The 27,404-nt window shown below is 57.6% G+C and overlaps 1 protein-coding gene and 1 long non-coding RNA gene across 3 annotated transcripts; one reads left to right on the top strand and one right to left on the bottom strand.

The window, feature by feature from the left end:
* Window positions 1–3,375: 3,375 nt before the first annotated feature.
* LOC149126329 (uncharacterized) lies at window positions 3,376–7,597 on the top strand. Its single transcript, XR_016236569.1, has 2 exons — window positions 3,376–5,069; window positions 5,418–7,597. It is a non-coding gene; the product is annotated as an uncharacterized LOC149126329 (long non-coding RNA).
* On the bottom strand, window positions 6,333–23,520 carry SACK1A (scaffolding CK1 anchoring protein A). 2 transcript variants are annotated; one of them, XM_002710759.6, is made up of 4 exons: window positions 22,881–23,519; window positions 16,830–16,997; window positions 14,198–14,322; window positions 6,333–7,162 (listed from the first exon to the last, which is right to left on the bottom strand). In XM_002710759.6, the coding sequence occupies exons 1-4, from the start codon at window positions 23,358–23,360 to the stop codon at window positions 6,643–6,645; spliced, it is 1,293 nt and encodes a 430-aa protein (XP_002710805.3). In that variant the 5' UTR covers window positions 23,361–23,519; the 3' UTR covers window positions 6,333–6,642. The 2 variants fall into 2 exon arrangements, with proteins under 2 accessions (XP_002710805.3, XP_089192582.1); XM_089336456.1 differs by lacking the exon at window positions 6,333–7,162 and adding an exon at window positions 10,015–10,295 and having other exon boundaries at window positions 22,881–23,520.
* Between the last annotated feature and the right edge of the window lie 3,884 nt (window positions 23,521–27,404).

The following is a 27,404-nucleotide window of genomic DNA, read 5'->3' as shown; positions in this document are numbered from 1 at the left end:
TTCTTCTGGGTCTCCCATATGGGTACAGAGTTGGGCCATCTGCTGCTGCTTTCCCAGGTGTGTTAGCAGGGAGCTGGATTGGAAGTGGAGCAGCTGGGACTCGAACCAGCACCCATATGAGAAGCCGGTGCTGCAGACTCCCATGTGAATGGCAGAGACCCAGTGTCCTAACCCCCAGGACCTCTGAGCACATCAGGTTATGTGGGCCATCTTCCGCTGCTTTCCCAGGAAGTTAACAGGGGGCTGGATCGGAAGTGGAACAGCTGGGACTTGAACTGGTGCACATGTGGGATGCTGGTTGCTCGTAGCAGCTTTACCCTCTATGCCACAGTGCCGGCCCTGCACATCTCGATAGCTCAGGGAGATTTGTGTCAGAGTTGAGCCATAGGAATGTCAGCTGATGCGTATGCATGGATTTAAGGCGCTGCGTTGTGGCCATTGGCTACAGCAGCCACAGAAAACGAGTGTGCCAAGGTCAAGGTCGCTGCAGCTGGCACCTCTCACCTGCAGCCCAAGAACTGTAATACAGAATGCTTGGGGCCTTTCACTCTTGCTTTAGGACAGTCCTTGCTGTCTCAGAAGGCTGTTTCTCTTGGAGATGACCCTCCTTCCGTCGTCTGTCCAGAGGGCGGCCTTGTGGGGCTTTGTCGGTGGCCGTGCGAAAGGAGGCGGCAAGGCGGCAAGGTGGGATGTCCATATGATCAGAGCCGGGAAGGAGGGACCGGCTGTGTTCGTCCATCTTCTGTTGCCAATAACAATGCAGACAGCGTCTGCTATAAAGACAGGAGGTTTATTTTCATTTGTGGTTCTGGCTCGAGGTTGAGGGGCTGCATCTGGTAATGACCTTGCTGGAAGAGTCCAGGTGCAGTGCATCCCATGGCAGAGACAGGGTGCACACGAGACACCTGGCCAAGCTGGCTTTTGTAGCCCAATCACTCTCCAGAGTAACCCACCATGAACTGCCATCAGCTTGTAAAGGCGTCTTTAAAGATTTATTTTTATCTGAAAGGCAGAGTTAGAGGAAGAGACAGAGAGGTCTTCCATCCGCTGATTGACTCCCCAGATGGCCACAATGGCCAGGGCTGGGCCAGGCCAAAGCCAGGAGCCAGGTGCTTCTTCCACGTCTCCCATGTGGGAGGCAGCTTGGGCTATCTTCTGCTGCTTTCCCAGGCGCATTAGCAAGGAGCTGGATCAGAATTGGAGCAGCCAGCAAGCTGACTTGCCCCAAATGGTAGAGTTAGAAACATACCAGGGGATTCCAATTCAATCCCATCAAGGTGGCATGTATCAATGCCATCTCACTATTCCAAGTGATCAATTTCAGTTCACAATTGATCATAATGAAAGGACTAAGAGTCAAAGGGAGCACATAAACAAGTCTAGTACCTGCTAACACTAACCGATAGAATAAATAAAGGGGAGAGTGATCCAACATGGGAAGTGAGATACTCAGCAGACTCATAGAATGGCAGATGTCCTAAATAGCACTCTGGCCTCGGAATCAGCCCTAAAGGCACTCGGATCTGGCTGAAAAGCCCATGAGGGTATTTCAGGCATGGAAAGCCAAGACACTCTGGCAAAAGATCTCTGTGAGTGAGATCCCAGTGGAAAGAACAGGTCTTCAAAGAGGGAGGTGCCTTTCTCTGAAGGGAGGAGAGAACCTCCACTTTGACTATGACCTTGTCTAAACAACATAAGAGTCGGAGAACTCAGAGGGCTTCCATAGCCTTGGAAACTCATGACTGGAGCATAGGGAGATTACTGATGCCATAGACAGGAGTGTCAATTGGTAAAGTCAACAACAGGAGTCACTGTGCACTTACTCCTCATGTAGGATCTTTGTCCTTAATGTGCTGTGCATTGAGATTTAATGCTATAACGAGTACTCAAACAATATATTTCACTTTGTGTTTCTATGGGGGTGCAAACTGTTGAAATCTTTACTTAATGTATACTAAACTGATCTTCTGTAAAAAAAAAAAAAAGAAAAAAAAGAAATTATCAATTCCCAACTTGACTCTCACTGGGATTAAACATGACAATAGGTCTGATCTGATTTCATCATCATTAAAAAAAATCATCTATTATTTTTCACTTTATGTTTCTGTGTGGGAGCAAACTGTTGAAATCCTTACTTAATGTATACTAAGCTGATCTTCTGTATATTAAGATAATCGAAAATGAATCTTGATGTGAATGGAAGGGGAGAGGGAGTGGGAAAGGGGAGGGTTGTGGGTGGGAGGGACGGTATGTGGGGGAAGCCATTGTAATCCATAAGTCGTACTTTGGAAATTTATATTCATTAAATAAAAGTTAAAAAAAAAGACAAAAAAAAAAAAAAGAATTTGAGCAGCCAGGAGACAAACCGGCACCCATAGGGGACACCAGCACTGCAGGTAGTGACTTTACCTGCTACGCCATGGGGCCAACCCTGGTTCCAGGTCTTAACCTCTCATAAGAGGGACTCGATTTCAGCATGAGTTTCAGAGGGACAAGCCACAGTGCAGGAGAGTGCAGGGGTGCATAGCCGGGCTGGGCCCTCTCACAAGGTTCAGGGAGGAGGGCCATCCGAGCCGGGCCTCGCAGCAGGCTGGGTGGAGAAAGGCAGGCAGCCACGGCAGGGTTCTCACTCAGGCCTGGGAGCAGCAAGGGCCTGAAGGGCCGGGTTCCCTGGTGTCAAGGGAAGTGGCAGGTGACAAGGCTGGGCCAGCGCCAAAGCAGAACACGGGTCAGCGCACGGGGAAAAGTCAGGCTTTACTCAGAGGGCAGGGCTGAGCCGCGAGGCCTTCCCACAGGGCAGGGGCTGGCCATGGCAAGTCTGGCACCTTTCGGAACAATTGCTGAGCCTCAAGCATTAAGAGCTTTTAGGGCCTAGGATAGCCGCAGACACGAGCACGAACACAGGGCGGGGGAGGGGAGGGCTGGCAATGCTGTGGGGTCTGCGCCCCTGCAGCAGCCCCCGTCACCGAGCCCTGTCCCTGGGCCCTGCCCGCTGTCTGGCCTGCTCCGCTCCTCCCGCCTGTCGGATGGGTGATCCCTTCTCACTTCCAGCTCCCAAGTCTCCCCGGAGGGCAGACCTCCTTTATGAGGGCCGGGCATTGTGGCGTAGTGGGTAAAGCCACCGCCTGTGACACTGGCATCCCACGTGGGCGCTGGTTCATGGGGCTGCAGCCTGGGGCCGGCAGGCAGGAAAGAGCGGGTGTCCTGTTCAAAGGCCATCGGGCAGGAGGGATTCTCTTGCTCGGAGCACGGCTCTCTCTCTCCTGGCCGCCGCTGCCTGGATGAGGCCTGGCTGGACAGGGAAGGGACGCGGCTTCACACAGTCTGTGCAGCCAAATGGGAGCAGGATCCAGACCCCCACCCCCCCACCCCACCGCCCATGCCCTGAGAGTGACACCTGCCCAGCGTCAGGGCACCCACAGCCCAGGCAGTGACACGTGACATTGACCTCACAGGGCCACCTCCTGCACTCGGCACCCCACACAGCTCCTTGGCATCCTGATCCCATGGCATCCATATAAGAACAGGGAGTTGGGTCTTCAGGGAGACGCCAGGGACAGAACGGTGATTATGTGTAGCGGCAGCAAGAGGGTGGCCGCCTACAGGCCCAGGAAAGAGGCCACAGGGACTCCAGCGCTGCCGGCATCTAAGGGACAGAAACAGTTCCTACGCCGCCCGTGTGAGGGCTGCTCGGCCACTGCCGGACAGCACTGCCCTTCCACGCAAGGAGCGCCCCGTGCATGCCCTCGGCCGGCTCCGTCCACCCCCTCCTCCCCACGGCCTCCAGGCCCCTTGTTCCTCTACAGGCAGGGGAGGCTCGGCTGGTGCTTTTCAGCCATCAGCCCGATGGTCAGGGACGATGGGGCCCCAAGAGCTTCGGGGTGCTTCTCTGGCCAGCCTTCCTGGGGGAGCGCCAGGAATCTCTGTCCCCAAGCCTGGGACCCTGGCCTGCAAAGTGTCGGGTGAGGGGCCGAGCGAAGGCGCCAGGAAGAGGCTCTGGGAGCTGGCAGATTCCAGCCTGTGACGGCCCACAGCCCTGCAGGTGGGTCCTGGGGTCACCAGGGCCTGGAGTGGGGATGCAACTGGCGAAGCCCCAGGGCACTGTCACGCCAATTGGCGAAGCCCCAGGACACTGTCACGTCGTCTCTTTCATCCGCTCTGTCCTTCTTGCCGGCTGCTCACAGCTGTGCCCTCCTGGCTGACTTGGGAGACCTCTAGGGCGTGGAGGTATGGCTAGGAGTTGAGCCGTGCCTGACCCCTGGGAGGCGTCCACTTGCTGTTTTCACCTCTCCAAGTGTCCCGTGGCCGGGGTGATGAACCACACGTGGTCTCCTGGGGGAAACTGGGCTGTGGTCGGGAGCCCTAGGCTGCAGGCTGGGATCTGGCCTCACAAAGGAGTTGGCCCAGTGTTCAGCCAGTGGGTCCTGGAGGTTGGTTTAGTCAGGCGAAGCTGGAACATGGTGTAGGAAGAAACAACTCGCACATTGTAGTGACTTAAACAACGAAGGTTTATTTCTTGCTCATTCTAAGGAGCCACTGCAGGGCGGTGGGGTGGGCCTGGGGCTTCTGCTCACTGGGGTCCCTGAGGAGCCTGGGAGGGCAGAACAGGGCGTCCACTTCAGGCAGGGGGTGCTTCTATGCGGGCTCTGCTGGTCCCTGCCTAGAGTGCCCCTCCCCACTTCTGCTCACCCCACCGGCCACAGCCAATCACCCTCGCCTCCCAGTGGGTGCCCCGAAGAGGCCATCGGCACATGTGGGAGCAGCCCTGGGTGATGCGGAATGGCTGGGAGTAGAGGGCGTGGTCCTGGCACACAGCAGGTGCGGGCAGTGCAGGCTCAGCACAGCTGGCCCTGGGAGCCTTGTCCCCTGCCTTCACCTGTCCCAGCAGATGGTGACACTCACCCCCACTTCAGTAGTCTGCAGGGGCAGCAAGGGCAGCCTGGGGCCAGGCGAGAGACCAGCGGGGCCACAGCAGGGGTTGGGGGAGGAGGGCGGGATTGTGTTGTACTTTCAGGAACCGAGAAGAAGAAAAGTGAAGCGAGGACAGCGATGCACTTAAAAAAGAGAAGGCAGCCGGCCGGCGCCGCGGCTCACTAGGCTAATCCTCCGCCTTGCGGCGCCGGCACACTGGGTTCTAGTCCCGGTCGGGGCGCCGGATTCTGTCCCGGTTGCCCCTCTTCCAGGCCAGCTCTCTGCTGTGGCCAGGGAGTGCAGTGGAGGATGGCCCAGGTGCTTGGGCCCTGCACCCCATGGGAGACCAGGAGAAGCACCTGGCTCCTGCCATCGGATCAGCGCGGCCGTGGTGGCCATTAGAGGGTGAACCAACGGCAAAGGAAGACCTTTCTCTCTGTCTCTGTCTCTCACTGTCCAGTCTGCCTGTCAAAAAAAAAAAAAAAAAAAAAAAAAAAAAAAAAAAGGCAGCAGCCAGGAGGCCCCGCCTGCCTCTGCTGGGAGACTGGGACCCCTGGGAGCCTGCCTTCTGCAGAGTGGGCCTGCGAGGTGCCACACGCGGTCAAGATCAAGGCTCCAGGGAGGGCGGCCTCAGCCAAGGCAGCTTCCCAGCTGGGCATCAGAGAGATGTCAGCGGACAGGACTTGTGGTGGGGGAGGAGCAGAGGCACCCTTACCCCGGTGGAAACACCCTGGGTCGCAGGCTGTCGCTCTCTCGCCGCAGTGCCTCCACCAGGCCGCGCTGTGCCGGCTGCCCCTGCCCGTGCTCGCTGCACAGGCTGCGCCCCTCGGTGCCGGGACGAGGAAGGGCACCGGGAACTGAGAGTGAAAGGCTGCGTGGTGAGGCGTGTGAGGTTCAGCATTCATTCCTCCGGCGCTAACAGGCCAGGCAGAGGCCCCTGGATCTGCAGGCGGACGAAGCCTCCCTGGGCGGCTCCTAGACGCTGGCAACTCAAGCCCCTAGATCCAGCCCAGACACCAGGAACGCCCAGGCCAGAGCCTGAGCTTGCTAAACTGCCTGGCCCAACCCGAGTGCCCAGGCGCTCAGCTGGCCCCGTCCCCGGTGGCTACAGCTCAGATGGCCACACAGAGCCTCGGGATGTGGTTCTGGGACCGCACCCCTAATTCACTAGGTCCAGGGATACCCCGATGCCAGTTTTCCCGAGAGAACCAGCTCCCTGGCTCTCAGAAACACCCAGAATGTCCCACACCCTCGGCTGATTCTTCCCTCCCTGATTCTCTGGGGAGTGGGCCATGCCGGGCGCTGGGAGACAGAGTACCCCCAGCATTTACCTCCTGGGGCCTCGGTGTACCCTGGGTAAACATGGGCTCCCTCTATACTACCTCACATTACAGAGATTCAGGGACTGTGAACGTTAAAGCTCTGCTGGCCTCTGGAAGACAGGGACTCCGTCTTTGTGGTTTTGTCCTCTGGCGTCCCATCGCCCTGGAACCTTCTAGAATGTGCTGCATAGGCCAAACGAGAGAGGGGCAGCCAGGGACTGGTGGGGGTCATCAGGTGGAGGCCAGGCCTGGGAACACTGCACCCAGGCAACTGTTTCCCGTGAGTGCCTTTAGCCCAGAGCGAGACCTCTCAAAGCAGCTGGCCACCGAGGTGGGGGCCTTGGGCCAGGAGCTCCGGGAATGCCCAGGGCTGGCCCCGGAGGGGAGGGCATCTGGGCAAAGGGGCCCCTCAGAAGTGAGGCGTGGCCTGCAGGAAGGGCCTCCAGGCGTGGGCCACCCTGGGCACCAGGCCCAGCTGCTCGAGCTGCAGCCGCGTGGGCCTGTACACGTTGAGGTTGCTGTAGAGAGCAGGCGGCCCGTCATGAGGCCTGGGGGAGAACGAGGCCCCCCAGGGGCTGTGGTAGGGCTGAAACCTGGGGGGCGGGGCTGGGCTGGGGGCCAGGGGACTGGCAGGCCCCGAGGACGCGGCCAGGCTCTGGTTTTGGGGGTTGCTGCCCGTCGAGGGGCTGCTGAAGGGGTCGGAGGCTGTGCGGTCACTGGTGGAGCTGCTGCTGCTACTGAGGCCGCCGCGGGGAGGGCTGGGGCCGGCTCTAGGCTGCAGGGGGGCCGCCGGCCTAGGGGACTTGGGGCCCATCACGGGCTTTGAGGAGGCGTAGAGGTGGCGGAACTCCTCGTCAAACGGCTCCACTGCCTGGCCCGTGAACTTGGACAGAATGTTCCGGTGGACGTGTCCGCAGAGCCAGGTGAAGCTGCCGGAACAGAACACAGGGTGAGCGTGAGGGCGAGAGCCTGGGCCGGGCCTCAGCTGCAGACAGGAGCTGAACGGGGAGGGCTGGGCTGCAGTTTCAGGAAAATCAAACATCCCGGGGCTGGCACTGTGGTGTCGCGGGTAAAGCCACCATCTGGGATGCTGGCATCCCATAGGGGCGCCAGTATGAGTCCCGGCTGCTCCTCTGTTGATCCAGCTCCCTGCTACTGCACCTGGGAAAGCAGTGGAAGACGGCCCAAGGGCTTGAGTCCCTGCATCTACATGGGAGACCTGGAAGAAGCTCTCGGCTCCTGCCTGCAGCCTGACCCAGCTCCGGCTGTTGTGGCTGTCCGAGGAGTGAGCCAGCGGATGGAAGATCTCTCTCCCCTTCTAACTGCCTTTCAAATAAATAAAATGTCTTTTTAAAACAAGTAAACAGAACATCTTGACCCATGCGGTGAGAGGGGAGACAGCGTCACGTGTTGCCTGGGAGGAAAGGGACTGCAGGGGGAGGAGCCAGAGACCGGGCAAATGCAGTTTATGCCAGAAAGTCACCCAAGCACGCCCCCCACCCCCGCCCTCCACTGGTGGGTGCTACATGCAAACAAAATGCTTACGCCACATCTGTATCACTCTTAGGATTCCACAACTTAACCCAGGTCTTCCCTGTAATGTGATGGAGACCTCCCTTCATTGTCCTTTCTCCCAGTTACTGAAAGGCTGGGGACAGCATGGACACAGCTGGCAGGACCATCCGGCTACAGGTCCCCAGGAGACCTGCTCAGGGGAACCCCTGGGAGGCCAAGGAGGGCAAGCAATGGTGAAGGGGTGGTCGCAGGGGAGAACTGGGTAGACAGGGGCCCACCACAGACGGGGCCTCTGCTGCCCGTCCCTGCCACTCTCCTGAGAGCAAAAGGCCTGGCCCCAGCAGTCAGGGTGGGGCCCACACCAAGCGGGGGTTATTCCAAGAACAACAACGAGGCTCTGTTTAAACCTCACCTCCCGCCCAGCAGCCACCCACACCCCCAGAGAGGTGATGGCAGTGCTGGGCACCAGCCAGGTGGTAGGAAGGAGGGAGCCAGGGTTGAGGGCCTGGGCTACAGAGCAGCTCTCCCAACCCCTGGCTTGTGTGGCCAGGCTGGATTAGGCCACACTGCTGTGCGTGGTGCTCAGTGAAGTCCAAATTCACCCCAGGCCCTGCTGCCCCGTGCCGGGCACACCGGCCATGTCCTGCCATCATGCGCTTCTGCACTGACACTGAAAGATCGTGACTGTGGGAAGAAACACATTTTGTGTCTATCGGTTTGGGGCCCTTAAGTACACAGCATACAGGTCGTCATAATCCTTGGCTCTCCACCCGCTCCTCATTGGTTGTTCCTGGCCCATTTTCATTTATTTGGCTACTTAAAGATTTATTTATTTGAAAGGTAGAGGTAAACACATACACACGAGGAGAGAGAGAGAGAGAGATCTTCCATCTGCTGCAGGTTCATGCCCAAATGCCCCAAATGGCACCAACAGCTGAAGCTGGGCAAATCTGAAGCCAGGAGCCAGAAGCTTCTTCTAGGTCTCCCACAAGGGCGACAGGGGCTCAAGCACTTGGGCCATCCTCCACTGCTTTCCCAGGCACATTAGCAGGGAGCTGGATTGGAAGCGGAGCAACTGGGACTCGAACTGGCGCCCACATGGGATGCTGATATTGCAGGCAGTAGCTTAACGCCAGCCCCCCACTTGGCCATTTAATTAGTTAATTTAAATGGTGTAGGAAGCACCTAAGAAGTTCCCGCCTAAAACAAATGCTAGCATCTTGCCATGCGGTCCTTCCCCACCCGCCACCCCTAAGGATCCCTGAGCCACAGGAAAGCAGCAGCATAAATCCCTTGCTTTCCTTTTTCCAGAATTAAAACAATCGTTGTATATGTTTTTGAAAGTAAAATTCTTCATTGGATCCTTTTTTAACATATGTGGACTCTCCTGGGATTGCTTTTCATTTAGTCTCATTTAGTCTTATGTTGCCAAGATTTCGCCACACTGTTGCTTCATTTTTGATCATTGCATAATACTCAATGGCTCATTCATCATATCGCATCACATCATCACCCCGCGTGGAGAGGCAGGCCGGTTGTTTCTGTGGTGAACAGCTTTGCATGTTCTCATACACGTGTCCTACCACACATGGGGAGGAGTCTCTCTTAGAAATCCTCCTAGGTCTAGGAGTGGAGTTGCTGGGTCACACACCAGGTGCACACTCAGCCTTAGGTGAAAGTGCTGAACGCTTTCCAAAGCCGTCGCCCACCTGCAGCTCCGTCAGCGGCGCCTAACAGACCCCCTCGGTCCGCTGTGGGCTTGCTGCGCCTTCTCATCTCTGAGCTGGCTGCACGGTGCACAATGGCAGCTCCTTTCAGGCTTGCCTGCCTTCTCCTGAGCTCTGACTGCGCTGGCCAGCGTTCCAGGGCATCGGGCCGCACGGGGTAGCACCGTGGGGAGAAGTCGGCTCCGCTCTCTCACCCACTTCTCTGCTGGGCTTTTGTGAGTCCAGGAGTTCGAGGTGATTCTGGCCATCCTCTCCTGGGGAGCTCATCCTGGACGCCTGCTCCCAGTGGCAACCGCACCTCCCCCTTGTTCGGGGTGCGCCTCGGGGACTGAAGTTCTCGTTATAATCAGTTAGGCTGAGCAGTCTCAGACAGTCAATGCTTTTTGTACTTTAAGGAATGGTTGCTAATGTAGTCATCATCTGTGTTTTCTACTAAGTTTTAAAGTTGCTTGGTGATATTTAAGTCCGTTTCATGTACTGGGAGTTGATTTTTTTTTTTTTAAGGCAGAATTACAGAGTCAGAGAGAGAGAGAGAGACAGAGAGAGAGAGGTCTTCCATCCACTGGTCCCTTCCCAAATGGCTGCAATAGCAGGAACTAGGCTGATCTGAAGCCAGGAGCCAGGAGCTTCTTCCAGGTCTGACCCTCGTGGGTTTAAGGGCCCAAGGACTTGGGCCATCCTCCACTGCTTTCCCAGGCCATAGCGGAGAGCTGGATCGAAAGTGGAGCAGCAGGGACTCGAACCAGCACCCATATGGGATGCCGGCACTGCAGGCGGTAGCTCTACTCGCTATACCACAGCGCCGGGCTGGAGTTGATCTCTTAAAAACAGGAGTGAGGTAGGAACTCAGTTTTCCAGCTGGGGAACGGCTCACTTCCTGTTCCTCTCCCCACTGCTCTGCGTGCCCCGTCATGGGTGGCTCCCTTCCACCGGCCGGTGTGCCCGCCCCTCCGCCCGTGCCACGCTTGGTGACTGCAGCTTCGGGACAAGGCCTCTTCCCTGGCAGGGCAAGTCCTCCCTGCTTCTCTTGGCTCTTCATGGAGAGACGCCCTTTACCCTGGGACCTTCAATACACACAAAGCCACAGCTCGCAGACCCCCCTGCACCGCAGAGCGCCCTGGGATTTCTGCTCCAATCCATGGCGTTCTGTGAAGAATGCTGATGTCATGCGCTCCCTCCGTGCCCCATCCTGCTCCTGGAGGCAGCACAGCCACACTGCACGGCCAGAAGGTGTTGCGCTGATTTGACAAACGCCGATGGCCACACACAATGGCTCAGGCACTGCACTGACTTCACAGCAGGAACGCACTCGAAAGGAAAACACCCATGCCAGCCCATGCCTTCGCTTGTTTGCAGTCTCGCCTAGACAGGCCCATGAATGCACAATTACAAATCAGGGTGAAAGTGAGACATAGAGGACAGCAAGGCCCTGGGTGGGATCCTAGACAAGGCTCTGAGGCTGCGACCTGGAAACTGGCAGGAACGAGCCCTCCAGCACAGCGTCCAAGCAGCAGGTGCCAAGGCCCCGAGGCACGACAGACCCAGCATGGTGGAGGAGGGACAAAGATCCTGCTGAGACAGATGCCTTGGTAAGGAGGTGATTTTTTCTTTCTTTCTTTCTAGGAGCAGCATTGAAAGATGGAAGCAACTTGATCTCATTTGTAGGAGAAAGAAGCTCACAGATGGTGTTGTGGTCAGGGCGGGAAAGCCGGTTGGAAAGCTGCCTGGGTCTCATGCTATTCCTGACTGTTCCTGATGCCTGATTTTTCGCCTGTCACCCCCTGAAATCTTTCTCATCCTTCAAGTCCCAACTCCACCCAGGGCACCAACGTCTCAGATCTGCCAGGCAGCAGTGGGGGCTTCCCTTGGCTGACCCCAGGGCCCTTCCTTAGCTCGTGCTGGTCTTAGAACGCATACCCCTCCATGGTGCGGCCACGGGCCTGTGTTTGCAAGAAGAGTAAAAAGGGGTCCCCTGTGGGGGTCTGACCCCCCCAACAAGCCTTAAACACTGAAATGCACAGCCCCACGCCTCCAGCCTGGGGGCCAGAGAGCAGAGCTCTGAAGTCGGGTTGAAGGGCACGGCACACAGCCACAGGAAAGGGTTCTGCCTCCCACCGAAGAGGCTTCCGACAGCTGTCAGCCAGAGGGCGGCCGGGGCAGGCGGGCGGCCAGGCTGAGGGCTTCTCCAGCGCCTTCCCTCCGATAAACCCTGCAGGAGCGGTGGGGATAGGAAGAGCCCTCCCCTCGGAAACAGTGCTCCAGAAACAGCAAAACGAGCCACCGCTGCCGCCGCCGCCGCCTCCTGGGAGCAGCAGCTCTCTTCTAGGTCATGGGACCACCGGAAAGCAAGGTCACGGCACTTGCGACAGCAGATTGAAGCTTATCCAGCTTCATAATGCTACAAACCGGGGTGGGGGCACTTTGGCCTAGCCCTCCAGGTGCTGGCTTCCCATATCCGAGGCCCTGGGTTTGAGTCCCAGCTGCACTCCTGCCGTTGCTAACCCCGGGAGGCAGGGGTAACGGCTTCCCCACCTACATGGGAGACCCGGATTGAACTGCTGGCTCCCAGCTCTGGCTGGGCCCAGCCCTGGCCATGGAGGCCACTGGGAAGTGACCCAGTCAATGAGAGATCCCTATTTGTGTGTCTGCCTCTTCCTTTGTCAAATAAATAAAAATGAAAAAATAAATAAATAAAAGCCAAATAGACATTTCTCCAAAGAAGAAACGCAAAGGGCCAGCCAACAACCTTGGTCACAGGAAAATGCAAATTGAAACCACAAGAACACAGCATTTCAGAGCTCCCGGGGTGGGTGCCATCGAAAAGACCTGCGGTGGGGCTGGATTTGCCCAGGAGTTAAGTCGGTGCTTGGGACACTCACAGCCGGTGTCGGAGTGCCTGGTTCCAGTCCATCTCCTGCACTTATGGCCCAACCTCCTGCCAGTGTGTAACCTGAGAGGGAGAGGGTGGTGGCTCAAGTAGTCGGATTCATGCCACCCATATGGGAAATCCAGAGGGAGTTCCAGGCTCCTGACTCCAGCCGGGCCCAGACCTGACTGTTGTGGACATCTGGGGAGTGAACCAGTGGGTAGAAGATCTCTCTCTCTCTCTCTGCCTTTCAAATACAATGGAAATATTCAAATAAAAAAATTTAAAAATAGCAAGCGTTATGTAGGATCAGAGAAATTGGAACTCTCATACACTGTTGGTAATAATATAAAACAGTACAGTCACTTTCAAATAAAAATCTGGCAATTCTTCAAAAGAATTACCATTATTGGCCATCAATTCCAGTGCTAGGCATACACTCCAAAGAACTGAAATTATACCCGACCAGGGGCCAGCACTGTGGTGCAGTGGGTTAAAGCCCCGGCCTGCAGTGCCAGCATCCTTATATGGGCGCCGGTTCTGGTCCTTGCTGCTCCTCTTACAATCCAGCTCTCCGCTATGGCCTGGGAAAGCAGTGGAAGACGGCCCAAGTCCTTGGCCCTGCACCCACGTGGGAGACCTGGAAGAAGCCCCGGCCCCTTCCTTTGGAAGGGCTCAGCTCCGGCTGTTGCGGCCATCTGAGGAGTGAACCAGCAGATGGAAGGCCTCTCTCTCTCTCTCTCTCTCTCTCTCTCTCTCTCTCCTTCTACCTCTCTGTAACTGTCTTTCAAATAAAAAATTTTTTTAAAAAGAAGATATATCTGTCCAATAAAGTTCCATGTTGAGTAGTCAGAGCAGTATTACTCATAAAGGCAAACAAACAAACAAAAACCCAAACAGCCATCAAGTGCATGTCCATCCAGTGGTATGAACTTGGAAAACATTTTGCTAAGTGAAGAAGCCAGTCACAGCACAGCACCTATCATATGATTCCATTCACATGAAATGCCAAAAGCAGGCAAGCAGAGACAGAAAGTGCGTTAGTGGTTGCCCAGATGTGGGGTGTTGGCTGCTATGGATATGGGATTACTTCCTAGGTCATGACAACGTTTGTTTTTTTTTTTTTTTTTTTTTTTTTAATTTGACAGATACAGTTAGACAGTGAGAGAGAGAGAGACAGAGAGAAAGGTCTTCCTTGTGTTGGTTCACTCCCCAAATGGCCGCTATGGCCGGCGCTGTGCTAATCTGAAGCCAGGAGCCAGGTGCAGGTGCTTCCTCCTGGTCTCCCATGCGGGTGCAGGGCCCAAGGACTTGGGCCATCCTCCACTGCACTCCCAGGCCACAGCAGAGAGCTGGACCGGAAGAGGAGCAGCTGGGACTCGAACTGGCACCCATATGGGATGCCGGCACTGCAGGTGGAGGATTAACCAAGTGAGCCATGGCGCCAGCCCCAACGTTCTAAAATTGAATGCAGTGATGATGGCCCAACACTGTGCCTCTGCTAAGAAGAACTGAACTGCACACTTTAAGTGGGTGAATTGCCTGGTGTGTGTGCTTCAATAGATCTCACTGAATTTGTTATATGAAAATAAAAACTTTTTAAAAAATGGTAGTTTTAAAAATGACAGGGCACATGCATTCCACAAGGCAAACTGCACTACTTTATACACCAACACAGGAGATCTGAGGAGAGGAAAGGGGAAACCGAGACACCTGGAAGTACCTCTCCCCCTGGAAGTCCTCCCAGGAGGCTGCGGGGCCGGTGCTGAGTGTGGGTCCCAGCCGCTGGAGCTGGCCCGCGTCCTCACAGCCCTGGGCCTCCGGGAAGCCTGACAGGAAGTGAAGGGGGTGCTCACCTGTACGATCCAGCCAGGACCAGTCTCCAGTCCGAGATGATGAACTTCTCCTGGATCTGCCCGGCGAACTTCCGGCCCGACTTGGCACAGTACACCTCCCCTTGCACGCTCCGGACACACATGTTCTGCGGGAAGGGAAATCAAGCTGTGTGTGCAGATTTGCACGCGGGCTGCAGACCCAAGGGGCGCCGGCACCCACGGTGACAGCAGGAGGTTGGCTCTGGGGGTAAACAGGCCACAGTGGCACAGCCCTTGGGGATGGGATTAGTGTCCTTACACAAGAGACCCCAGAGAGCGCCCTCACTCCTCCGGCTGTGTGAGGTCAGCGAGAAGGCGGCCATTTCAACACGTATGTGGGCCCTCACCACACACCCCGTCTGCTGCCGCCTTGGTCTTTCTGGGGCTTCCTGCCTCCAGACTATGAGCAATAAACCTCTGTTGTTTTTAAGCCTTTCAGGCTATGGTTGTTTTTGTTTTGTTTTGTTTTTAAGATTTATTTATTTATTTGAGCAGTAGAGTTACAGGCAGAGAGAGGGAGAGACAGAGAGAAAGGTCTTCCATCTGCTGGTTCACTCCCCAAATGGCCGCAACAGCCAGGACTGGACCAGGCCAAAGCCAGGAGGCAAGGAGCTTCTTCTGGGTCTCCCACCTGGACCATCTTCCACTGCTTTCCCACGCACATTTACAGGGAGCTGGATCAGAAGTGGAGCAGCCAGGACTCGAACCAACACCCATATGGGATGCCACAATGCCAGTCCCCAGCCTATAGTATTTTTCTTTAAAGATTTATTTATTTATTTGAAAGTTGAGTTACACAGAGAGAGAGAAGGAGAGGGAGAGGGAGAGGGAGAGAGAGAGAGAGAGAGAGGTCTTCTATCTGCTGGTTCACTCCCCAATTGGCCGCAATGGCTAGAGCTGCACTGATCCAAAGCCAGGAGCCAGGAGCTTCTTCTGGGTCTCCCACGCGGGTGCAGGGGCCCAAAGACTTGGGCCATGTTCCACTGCTCTCCCAGGCCATAGCAGAGAGCTGGATCAGAAGTGGAGCAGCTGGGACTAGAACCGGTGCCCGTATGGGATGCTGGCACTGCAGGCAGCGGCTTTACCTCCTATGCCACAGCGCCGGCCTCCAGCCTATGGTATTCGACAACAGCAGCCCAAACAGGCTACAACAGTTTGCATAAGGAGCATTCTGGAAGAATTTTCACCAAGATGTAAGTAAACATGTGTTATCTCTGGTGGTGGGATAATGGCCATGTAAATGTTTCCCTTGGCTGAATTTTCTAATTTTTCTTCATTGTCCTGGCGTTCACTGGCCATGTAAAACAAGGTAGGAGGTAGAATTCCAATGAGGCTGGAAATGAAAGAAAGACAAGGCCTGATGCTAGTCAAGTCCCCGGCCAAGGCCCCTGTGGACCACAAGATGTTTGGCCATTACTCAGGGGCAAACCCAGCCTTTCCTTGTGAGTGGCCTTGGTGACAAGTCTCTGACCCTAAATTGGCCAGCGAGATGGCCCAGAGCAGCCAAAAGGGTGGCTTTGTGGAGTGGACCCTCCCCTGTCCCACAGCTCACATCACAGCCTGATTTGCGCCCTGCGTCCCCAGCAGTACCTGCTCAGGCTGACCCCTTTGGAAAGCTGGAGAAACGAGAGGGCAGGGGAGGGCAGGCGGAGGAAAACAGTCAGGAGCCCATGAACACCCAGGGGTGGCCCCGCATCTCCAGGAGGGGCAACCCCGTGCCAGCCCCTCCGTATCTCCAGGAGGTGGAGGGAGGAGGGACACAGCCCATCGCGCTGTGGCGAGCACAGGACAGGACCGTCAGCTGTGGCTGGTCGTGGCCATGATGACAAGGCCAGCCGGCCCTGACTCCCTGGACCCTTCACTGGCCACACGCTGAGGAGTTGGGACACAGTGAGGGCAAGCAGAGGTCCTGAGACACCGTGAGCTCAGCTGCACGCAGCAGCAAGCGCAGGGGTGAGAGACAGGGGCTTCACCCTCGGCCAGGAGGCTCTCCCAGAGGCCGAGCTGCTGGAGCCCGAGTCCCCACGGAACCCCGTGTACCCCCTCCCCCCGCCACAGCTGTTTAGCTGGACCTACTCATGAAAACCAGGGGCTTTTACGCTTGCCCTTGACTTCGCTGCTCCTCAGAGCCGGTGACAAAATGAACCCTCATCTCTGGGTCTCTTCTTCCTGCCAGGAGAGGGGTGTGAGGCAGGGGTGGGGGCTAGGCCAGGGTGATTAACTTCCTGTTGGGGCCAGGGCGTTCTCCGCGGTATGCACCAGGCCCTGTGGGTTGCCCCTGCCCTGTGAGTACTTCCGCTTCCCCAGCTGAGAGGCCAACACGGCTGGGACACCGCTCACACACACCCTGCATCCAAGGCAAGGTCACTGGGTCGCGGGCGGAAGTAGGGAAAAGCTCTTCCAGGTCAGATGCTAAAACTCCCCACAGGATCCTGTCTCCCTGTCGCTGCTTTTTGGAAGCCACGAGCTCCTGTGGCAGAGCCCAAGACGGGAGAGGGCCGTGCGACCTGAACAGGGTTTTGCGCGTGAACCGGCGTTGGCTCCCGCGGCCCCGCCGACCCTGCGTGCTCTGCCCGACACCAAGCACCCAGAGAGGCCGCCCACGGGGCCCTACCTTGAGGTGGCCATCAGAGATCTGCACCTTGTCACACATCTCCTGGAACAGCGCCACGCCCCCCTGGTCCAGGAGCACACAGACGAACACCCTGCGCTTGAGGGCCGCCTCTAGAAGGTCACAGAAGATCTCCACGTCGGTGAAGACATCCATCAGGATGGCCAGCACCTGACAAGGCAGACAGCGTGGTCACGGAGGAGTCAGGGCCAGGTGCCAGCCCAGGGGCCCGCGAGGCCGGTTCCCACTGCTGCTCTGTCCCCAGCAAAGGGGGGAGGCAGCAGTGTTCCTGCCGCCGGGCGCCCTCGCCTCCTGGGGGCCAGCAGCTCCCCAGTCCGGCTCGAAGGAATCGCTTCTACCTGGCAGTCCACGTGGTTTGAATGCGATGACTGCCTTCCTCTGATTGGGCAAGGGGAGGGCACATGACCAAGGCCAGACCAATGAAAACGCCGCAGCTCCTGCTGGCCGCAGAGATTGGTCCGCGGGTGGTCACATGATCTAAGTTATTCTAATGAGAAAGACCTGGGCCCCAGCGGGAGAGGAGGCGGTGTTACTGCCAGGTTGCGGTTTTTGGTAGATTATGAACGACACCTGCTGGCCTCTAGCGTCTACAACATGGGGAGAGGGGGCCAGGAGGTGGAGGAGACCCCGCGGCATCATTGGAGCATGGGGGTCCAGTCATGCCTGAAGCCAGTTCTGCCCCTGACTTTTCCACGTGGGTATCAATAAATGTCCGTCCTCTTCCTCTTAAGCTTGTGTGGGTTTATTTTCTGTCATTTCTTTCAATTAAGAATCTGTCCTAGTTTTTAATCTGTAATACATCGGTAAGCAGGCTATTAGGCAGCCACTGAAAACAATAGGCATCATGGGAGGGTGGGCATTTGGCCTAGTGGTTACGGTGCTGGTTAAGATCCCGCATCAGAGCGCGTAGCTTTAGTGCCCACTTCCGGCTTCTGACTCAGCTTCCGCGAATGCACACCCTGGGAGGCAGCAGTGATGACTCAAGCCCTTGGGTCCCCGTCACTCACCTGGGAGCCCTGGATTGAGGCCTCTGCTCCTGGCTTTGGCCTGCCCAGCCCTAGACGTTGAGCCAGGGATGGGAGCTCTCTCTGCCTCTTCCCTTGTCTGATTGCCAATCAATCAATAACATAATTGCTACGGTTAGGCAGAAGGTAGAAGACACAGTGAAATGTTTCTGGTCTGAAGTCAAATCTGCTGTGTAAGCACTTGATAAATGTGTGTTAAGAGTTAGTGAAGTAGGGGCTGGTGCTGTGGCACAGCCGGTTAAAGCCCTGGCCTGAAGCGCCGGGATCCCACATGGGTGCCGGTTCTAGTCCCGGCTGCTCCTCTTCCGATCCAGCTCTCTGCTAATGCACCCAGGAAAGCAGTGGAAGGCGGTGCAACCCTACACCCATGTGGGAGACCCAGAAGAAGCTCCTGGCTCTGGCTCTGGCCTGGCCCAGCCCCGGCTGTTGCAGCCATTTGGGAAGTGAACCAGCGGATAAAAGAGCTCTCTCTTTCTCTCTCTTGCTCCCTTCCTTTATTTCTGCCTTTTAGATAAATAAATAAATCTTTGGGGGGAAAAAAGTTCATCTTCTCATAAAAAGTAGAATTAATGAAGTGAAAAAAGAGAACAGGACACCAACTGGTAGTGTGTCCACTACAATTGCAAGTGAGCAAGTCTATGATCACAGAGCGATAAGCCCAAGCCCAAACCTGCAGTCCCGTTAGAATCGGGAAAATGGCGACGGTTTCCCTCCCCTCCCCCACTCCCCGGTAACAATAATGCTCTGCCATCCTTTAATGACTGCATCGCATTTTTTAAGCCAGCAACATCTGGCTTAAAAGGGCAAGGAGGGTCCCTCACGGGGGGTCTGCAGGGGTGGGGACCTGCTGGGGAATGGCTTGCCCTGGGCAGAAGTCAGAACAGGCATTCAAATAACCAGCCTAGGATCGGTTAGAACCGCGTCCCTGCTGGCTCCTGATTAAGCATCTGGACGCGGTTAAGCTGAGGCCCTCCCTCTGCACCGAAAGATGCCTGCCTCCTCGTGCAAGGAATTGACCAAAGAGGCAATTGCCTTGGCTCAGTAAGTCCTTCAGCTTTTCCTGAGACAGGGTTAGGATCGGATGGACAGAGAGGGGGGCAGGTTTGGGATAAGACCCCGCCTCCTGATTGAGGGATGCTGGGACTACAGGCTCAGGATGTCTGCCTCTTTCGGGACTGGCTCCCGGCTGGATGTAGCGGAGGTGTGTGCCTGGGTGGGGCCATCCATCCCCAGTCCCCTGTAAGCTGAGCTGCCTTCGAGGGCATGGTGGGTCAAACAGTGGTCCCCAAAGGTAGGTCCACAAGCTAACTATCAGGACCTGTGAACGTGACCTTATCCAGAGAAAGGGTCTTCGCAGCTGGCTAACTAAAGGATTTCAAGATGAGATCTTGCTGGGCTCCTAGGGGAGCCCTAAATCCAACCCCAAGGGTCCTCACAAGGACACCAGAAGACACGCAGAGAAGAGGAGGAGGCTGTGTGAGGGCAGAGGCAGAGCCGGCAGTGCTGCAGCCACAAGCCAGGAGCCGCCTGGAGCCGCCAGAAGCGGGGCCGGACAAAGAAAGCCCCTCTGCTCCCGCACAGCCCAGCTCTCAGACCCCTGATCTCAGGCCCCTGTCTCCAGAACCAGGAAGGAATCCACGTCTGGGATTTTAAGCCACCAAACGTGCAGCAGGTTGGTGCGGTGGCCTCAGGAAGCCAGTCCCCGTGAGGCAGGGGAAAGGGCTCTGAGAGGGGTTCCGGCACGTTGGCTCCAGGCTGGTGCAGCTGGAAGCCGCTGAGTGCCCTTGGACAAGTCGCTTAGCCTCTCTGGACCTCAGGGTCTGCATCGACAAAAGACAGCACACACGTACAGCCTCAGGGGTCATGCAAGACAGGGTTCCTCCTCTGTGCGGATGCTGTAACTAGGCCGGCGCTATGGTGTAGCAGGTGAGGCTGCTGCCTGTAGTCCCGGCATCCCATATGGGCACCGGTTCTAGTCCCAGCTGCTCCACTTCCGATCCAGCTCTCTGCTATGGCCTGGGAAAGCAGTAGAAGATGGCCCAAGTGCTTGGGCCCCTGCACCCACGTGGGAGACCTGGAAGAAGCTCCTGGCTCCTGGCTTCAGATCAGCGCAGCTCCAGCCATTGTGGCCATCTGGGGAATGAATCAATCTCTCTCTCTCTCTCTCTCTCTCTCTCTCTGCCTCTGCCTTTCAAATAAATAAATCTTAAAAAAAAAAAAAAAGAGTACAGATGGCTCCTTAACATGTACAGACAGCGGGACTGTCGCTTTGACACGCACCGCTCATGAGAACGCGTGGGCGGCGTGAGAAGGAGGCGAGGCTTACACACGGCGCCGGCTGCCGGAGGCCCACAGAGGACCGGGTACGGATTCTCCTCCCTTCCACAAGCTTGATGCCAGCAACACTCGGGCATCCCTCTCAGCCTTCCCCATGCTTTCCCTGGAGCAATGCGTGGAGACGCGGCGCTTCCACCTGCCAGGAGATGCGAGTTCCTCAGGGCCTGGGATTCTACTGCTTTTGGAGCATCTTTTCAAGCAATCTTTTAAAAAAATTATTTTGCATTTATTTGAGATGGAGAGAGAAAGAGAGAGAGAGAGAGAGAGAGAGAAATTCCACCCACTAAATGCACACAAGGGCTGAGACCAGGAGCTAAGAATTCCACCCAGGTCTCCCAACATGGGAGGAAGGACCCCAGGTACTTGGGCCACCAGCTGCTGCCTCCCAGGACGCGCACCAGCGGGAAGCTGAGACTCGCGCTCAGGCACTCGGCCATGCGAGGGGCATCCCGACAGGCATCTTAACAGGTGCACCAACACCTCCCCTCCTTCCTCCTGACTCGCCGTTTCTGCTGAGAGCGGACCCTGCTCCCCAGAGCACTGTGCAGAGGGGCTCCTTCCGCCCTCTCCTAACCTGTCCCCCCTCCCCAGTGCCTCTTCTGTTCTCCAGCTCCCTGATAGCAGCCTGTGGCTGGGGATCCGGCTCATCCCCCCCCACCTCGCTACCCCCATTGCGCCCGCCCACACAACATCCATGGGAGCAGACCATCCCTGAGCCCCGGGCCTGTGTGCGTGTGTGTGCGTGTGCGTGTGTGTGTGCATCTGGAAGATATCACAAACTCTGCCTGCAGGTGCCTTGCAGGAGCACAAATGGCTGAATTGTCTTTGGGGGCCCAAGACGATAGAGAATGGTGGGGACTGCGGCAACCCAAAGAGGTGGCTACCACTCCGCTGCAGCAGAGCCAGGCCTTCCTACCCGCCAAGAGCAACTGGAAATGCCTGCTCTTCAGTGACATCCTCAGATTTCTAAGTGTCGTCCTAGAGGCATAACAAGCCGTGTTGGTGGGAAGGACCTCACGGGGCTCAGGGCCATGGGGGTGGAGGGGAGAGAAAGCAGAGGTGAGGAGTAGAAGGCCAGCGGCTCGGCCCCTGGACGGGTCTCACAGCCCTAGCCTGGCTCCTTTCCTGCTGTCTCACTCAGCCTTCCAGCTCAGCTGCGGGTGAGAATTGCCTCAACAGCCCTGAGTCCCACTGCTGGGGGAGCTCTGAGCTTCACCCCTGGGAACAGGAGGGGACCCCGGTCCAGGGTGGGGCTGACACCTGAGAGGTGGGGTGGGGGAGACTTGCTGGTGTGGCCGCCCCAGACCCCACGAGCTCCTGGCTGACTGCCTGGGCCGTCGCTAGCTAATGCCACCCCGTCACCCAAACATGAGACACTGCACCCAAGCAGCCCGGCCACACCAGCAGCAGGCTGCAGCCCGCGTCCGCCTCCATGTAACTTTCCCCAGCACTCCCTCCTCTCCTGCCACGCGCAGCCTCTCTGCCCTCGGTGGGCTTTTTCTGGAACCTTAAATACTGACCTCGGGAGGAGACTCACTCGTGAGACTGGGACCCTAGCCGAAAAGGAGCTAAAGCCTCAAGTCGCTTTTTAAGAGTTAAAAAAAAAAGTAGCAGAATAAATAATTGTAGCAACAAAAAGAAACAAAATCACTCTTTTGTGATGCTGAATCTGACCACGTGACAGGTGACGAATTTCTCTCCGGGGCGTCCCCTCTCGCCCCTGCGCCTGTCCAGCTGTGGATGTCCCCAGCCCTGTGTCACCGATGCTCATTTTGTGCCCCTGGAGAATGAAACCCAGAGCGTGCGTCCCTCCCCGCCCATCCCCCAGTTGACAGAGGGGGCCGCTGAGGGCCTGAGGGTCAGGGACACTGAGAGAACTCGGGACTCGGCCTGCAGGGGGCCTGCAATGTTCCAGCCAAGCCCTGGTCTCCAAGGACTGTTCCTTCTTCTGAAGTCACTTATGAGGATTTACATCCTCTGGGGACAGGGACACTGTCACTCCCTCTTTTGCTGGTGGGGTCTAGGCACCCGAGAGGAAAAGGGGTGAGGTGTGCCCCCAGGAAGCTACCCCGTCATTTGCAAGCACAGAGGTGGGCAGGTGCCCGCCTGGGCAATTCCACGACAGCTCCCCAAGGCACACGCGGGCTTGCTGGGGCCCGAGGCAGGAGGGGGCGTTGCTGGGGTAACACGCAGGGAAGGTGAGCTGGAACAGCCCTTGCAAAGGCCTGGAGGCAGAGCGTGGCGGGTTCGAGCAGCTGTGGGCACTTGGATGGCGTGGGAAGAGTGCGCAGGCAGCAGGAGGGACTGGGAGCTGAGCTAAGGGCTTTGCTCTTTGTGCTGTGGGCAGCTGGGGGCGGCTGAAGACTCTGAGTGGTCTCTGAGCAGGGACTTGTGGCAGAGACAAGAAGCTGGGCAGCATGGACCCAGGGCGTCCGGGGGACAAGATGGGAGAGGAGGGCCAGGCGGGAAGCGGCGGCAGAGATCCAGTGGTGGGTGGGTGGTCTGGACCCAGGCCACGACACACAGGGTCAGGAGGTGAGCGTTCCAAGGGGAGACTGAGAACGAGGCCTTCACCTCCATCCCACGCCCCCCTCTCCTGAACGGCAGCCCTGGGAGCAGCACGCACCCCTCCTCCTGCCCTCCCAGCCCCGTCCCTCCTGCCCGCGACTACCTGGCTGCTCCGGGCGATGCAGCGGCGAACCAGGTCTCGCAGGTTGTTGTGCTTGTCCGTCTGGAAGTACACGGTGGCGCTGGACTTCTCCTGCAGGTAGGGCTTCTCGGCCGAGGCCCACGTGTGCAGTAGGGCTGGCTCGCTGCTCTCTGAGGCCACGGGGAAGTAGGTGTCTGACGGCAGCGAGCAGGAGTCCAGGCCCCTGGGACCTGCCTCAGCCCCTCCTGCAGGATCGGGGGCACAGGGGGGCTCCTTGGCCTGGGCCTGGATGTACTGGGTCTCCACCGAGGACAAGAAGTCCACCTCGCCTTCCTGGCTCAGCACCCGCCAGTAAGCCTCGGGTCCCCCGTCCAAGAGGGCATCTGTAGCCAGCCGGGCACTCTCATTGTCGCTGAAGTCGGCCCTGGCTGGCCGGACCCACTGGCTCTTGGCATCTTCCAGACGCTTCCGGATCTTGCCCACGTGCCGTGACCGGCTCATGCTGCCCAGTCCCAGGGAGGCTGACCCTGACGAAGGGACCACACCACGTATCAGGCCAGCCCTCCTGGGAGGCTGCCTGGAGGTGGTGTGTGGGCCTCCTGCCACCCTCCAGCCAGCACCCAGAGAAGCAACTCACTGTGCGGAACAACGAACAACGCAGCTCAGGATCCAGGGCAGGGCTTATCTCAGCGGGACACCTCCCTGCCCGCAGGCTGGAGGCTGGCCCAGTCCCCGCCTTGGCACTGCCGGCCTGGGTTATTCCCTCCTACCAGCTGGAGCCAGCTCTTCCGCTCCCCTGGTTGCACAACTCCCCTGGAGCTCACAGCCCTGGGGGCCCCGGTACAAGCACGGAGCCTCCCCAGGCACCATCAGCCAGGCCATGGTTGGGCCCTGGGAGGGCTGCCAGCTCCTCTGCTCGCCTCCTGCACTTCTCAGCTCTGGCGCTAGGTGGCGCCTGTGGGAGAGGGGAGCTGGGTCCAGGCTCGGAGCAACTGTTCACCCTCTCCCGGTGACACCCCAGGGGCCCTGCCTGTCCCATGAACGTGCTCGTCTCCCCTCAGCATTCTGTGTTGTCTGTCATTGTCATGTTGGCAGATTCTGCAAAGTGCGTCCGGTTCTCGGGCTGACGCTGAGCTGTTGGGCTGAAGCTGAGGCTGCTTGGAGCTGTGGCTCCAGAAAGATCTGAGGCCGGGTCCTGGCTCCTGGACCCTCTCGTGCTGGACGGGCGGGGTGGCGTCTGTGTCGGAAGCTGATGAACTCTAAAGGAGTGACCGCGTTTTCTTTCCGGGTCAGATCACACCACGGCCTGACTGTGGAAGGGAAGATCTGGGTCCTGAGTGTCTTCCACGGGGCTGTGCTGGAAGCAGGCCCGCAGGCTGGGGTTGGAGCACAGAGCTCACTGGCGGGAGATTCTGAGCTGCACTGAGCAGCACGTAGGGCAGACACAGGAAGGGGAGGGAGCCGGCGCGGGGTAAGTCAATGAGCAGGTCCCCGCTGCGGACAGGTGTGGGGACACCAGGGCCCAGCCCAGCAGGACCCTCTGGGCGACGGAATACAATACAGCCCAGAGTTTTCCTCCACAGAGGAGTTTATCCACCCATACTCATTCATCACGGACCGGGATGCCCTGGGGGGCCATGTTAAATCCCAGCACTGGCCCCTGCCCTGTGTGTTCTGGGGAAAGCCCCCGGCAGGATGTCCCAGAAGGGGTGAGATGCAAGGTGAGATGCTCTGATGTGAACAGAGCCCCAGGACACCTGCGGAGGAGCCGCCAGGATGCTGGGGTGGGTGGGCTGCCCAGAGCCATCCCCAGCCAGAGCCCGGGTCTCCTGGGGCGAGTGCTGCTCCCAGGAGAGCAGCTGTAGGCGCCTGGAAGCCGGCCGGCCGCGCCCCACGTGGCCCCTTTCAGTGGCACCCAGTATGTTTTGAACTGCATGCAAAGAGGAAGGGAGTGATTTAAAAGGAATTCCTTCTCCTTTTTTGAAAGACGGTGAAGGGATGCAGTTCACAGTCCTGGGCCACCCTCCCCTCCATTTCTTCCTGATCATCCCCGGAGCCCAGAGGGTACAGACTAGTCAACCCCCTCTATCCACTGCCTCCCACGCTCCAGGCCTGCTCCCATCTGTCTTCCACCATCTCTCTCTCTCTTTAAGATTTATTTATTTATTTATTTATTTATTTTATTTAAATGGCAGAGTTACAGAGAGAGAGAGAGAGAGAGAGAGAGAGAGAGAGATCTTCCATTCGCTGTTTCACTACCCAAATGACTGCAAGGCCAGGGCTGGATCAGACTGAAGCCAGGAGCCAGGAGCTTCATCCAGGTCTCCCACATGGGTGGCAGGGACCCATCTTCCACTGCTTTCCCAGGCTCATTAGCAGGGAGCTGGATCAGAAGTGGAGCAGCTGGGACTTGAACTGGCACCCATATGGGATGCTGCAGCTGCAGGCAGAGGCTTAGCCTACTATGCTGGAGCACCGGCCCCTTCCACCACCTCATGGAGATTGACACGAGCTCTGCCCCACATCCTCTGATTCTGTACACATTTGTCCAGGCCCCAGTCTAGTGAGATGGGCTGGGGAGGGGGTAATAATCCGTAGCAATTGCTTTGCTTCACCCCATGATTCTTTTTTTTTTTTTTTTGACAGGCAGAGTGGACAGTGAGAGAGAGAGACAGAGAGAAAGGTCTTCCTTTGCCGTTGGTTCACCCTCCAATGGCCGCCGCAGCCAGCGCGCTGCGGCCGGCGCACCGCACTGATCCGATGGCAGGAGTCAGGTGCTTCTCCTGGTCTCCCATGGGGTGCAGGGCCCAAGCACTTGGGCCATCCTCCACTGCACTCCCAGGCCACAGCAGAGAGCTGGCCTGGAAGAGGAGCAACCGGGACAGAATCCGGCGCCCCGACCGGGACTAGAACCCAGTGTGCCGGCGCCGCTGGCGGAGGATTAGCCTAGTGAGCCGCAGCACCGGCCTTCACCCCATGATTCTTAAGCCATCCTTGACTCCCCAGTGCCTGCCAAAGTAAGTACTGAGTCCCAAGCCCAGCACTGGGACCCTGCACATTCCACCCTGGACATTCCAGCCTGGCTCTGTACGCGGCTGACACTGCATGCTCCCTGCACGGTGGCCATCTGACTGGGTGGGAGGGAGGGGACTTCAGGTCTCATTTCACAGGACAGGAAACGAGGCTCAGGCAGGTGGAGCAGCTTGCTCCAGATGGCACAGCTGGTGACTGGCAGAGCTCAGGCCCTGGCACTTCCCCTGTGCCAGGCTCCACGCTACCCCTCCCGTCTCCACTCGCAGAGTGGGTCAGGTCCTCTGATCCCACAGAGTGGCTCCCAGAGACCCCAGGGATTCCAGCGGTGCCCTTCAGAACAGTCGGCACATCTATCCCCCCAGCCCTGCACTCCTGCAGACATTACTAGTTGATGACAGAACTCTTTCCTCAGGAGCTGGAAATTACCCCCTAAGGGCTCTTTCTAGGGATTTGAAGAGAAGCGATCTCCTGGAAGCAATCTGGAAGGAAACCCTTGGGTTTACTGATGAGAAGATTGTGACCCAGGACGGGGAGTGATTGTTCCCAGTCACCCAGCTGGGCAGTGCATGAGTCCCTGCCTCCCCTGTCCTGGCAGCATCGTCTTCCCGGCTGGGCTGCTGGCCCAGGAAGGCTGGGGCTGTTGAGAGACACATGCACACACTGAGGATGGGCGTCAGAGAGCCCCCGGCTATAGCACCTGTCGCTAGCTGGGACTTCGTGTCCCTTTCTCCTCCCTGTGGCCTCTAAGGCATGTGTGTGTCTCCCTCTCGTGAGGTCACCAGTAACGGGGGACAATGAGAGGCCAGGTGCTGAGGCTTCCTGACAAGGCTGTTTCCCAAGGGCCATGGTTCTCCTGTGGGAGCCGTACTGGGGGGACTTCAGCCAGGGCCAGTGAAGTTTCTGGATGTTGCCAGCTGGCATTGGTGGGACCAGGCCGGGGAGGCTGCTGCACCCTGCCACACACAGGACAGTTGCCAGGAGAGAGCTGTCTCATCGGTGGTGCCGAGCCTGCTGGCCCAGAGCCCAGCCCTGGAGGGTGACTGACCCAGTCCCGGGGTGACTGACAGCGGGGGTGGGTACAGTACCCCCTGCCATTGCTCCGTTGTTTGCTCAGCAGGAAGTCACAATTCGTTCAAAGCTTTCCCAGCATGCAAGGTGTCTTCTAATCCCCCTCTGCTAGGGAGCTTTCCCGGCCTCCCCCGGGGCAGCTGCCCCTGATCATCATGTGAGCTGCAAGGTGCTCCCAGAATGTGTCCCACTCAGTCTTGTGCTAGTGATGGGGTCCTGCCTCGTCTCCCCTGCTTCTGATCCCTTGAGGACAAGGGTGACGCGCTTACCCGGACTTGCAGGGGCAGACTGTGCCGGGCTGATGTAGGCAACCTGAGGACCTCACTGAACTCCGTGTGTGTCGTCCCTGGAACAGCAGCTAACAGGGAGGGCGTCCTGAGTGTTCTAGGTGCTTTACGTGTGCTGTGTTAGCTCATTTAGCAGCGAGATCTAAGGGAGAGGGCT

The sequence above is a fragment of the Oryctolagus cuniculus genome, chromosome 6 (genome assembly GCF_051225735.1).
Source record: "Oryctolagus cuniculus isolate XC-2025 breed Fujian yellow rabbit chromosome 6, ASM5122573v1, whole genome shotgun sequence".
NCBI lineage: Eukaryota > Metazoa > Chordata > Mammalia > Lagomorpha > Leporidae > Oryctolagus > Oryctolagus cuniculus.
The sequence above is the reverse complement of the archived record's forward strand: the minus strand, read 5'-3'. Positions and strand labels throughout refer to the sequence as shown.

Coding starts and splice junctions, on each gene's coding strand:
- SACK1A (XM_002710759.6), bottom strand. CDS start 23,360: ATGAGCCGGTCACGGCACGTGGGCAAGATCCGGAAGCGTCTGGAAGAT. Junction 16,998..22,880: donor GCATCGCCCGGAGCAGCCAG/GTAGTCGCGGGC, acceptor CTGCCTTGTCAG/GTGCTGGCCATCCTGATGGA. Junction 14,323..16,829: donor TCTCTGATGGCCACCTCAAG/GTAGGGCCCCGT, acceptor CCCTTCCCGCAG/AACATGTGTGTCCGGAGCGT.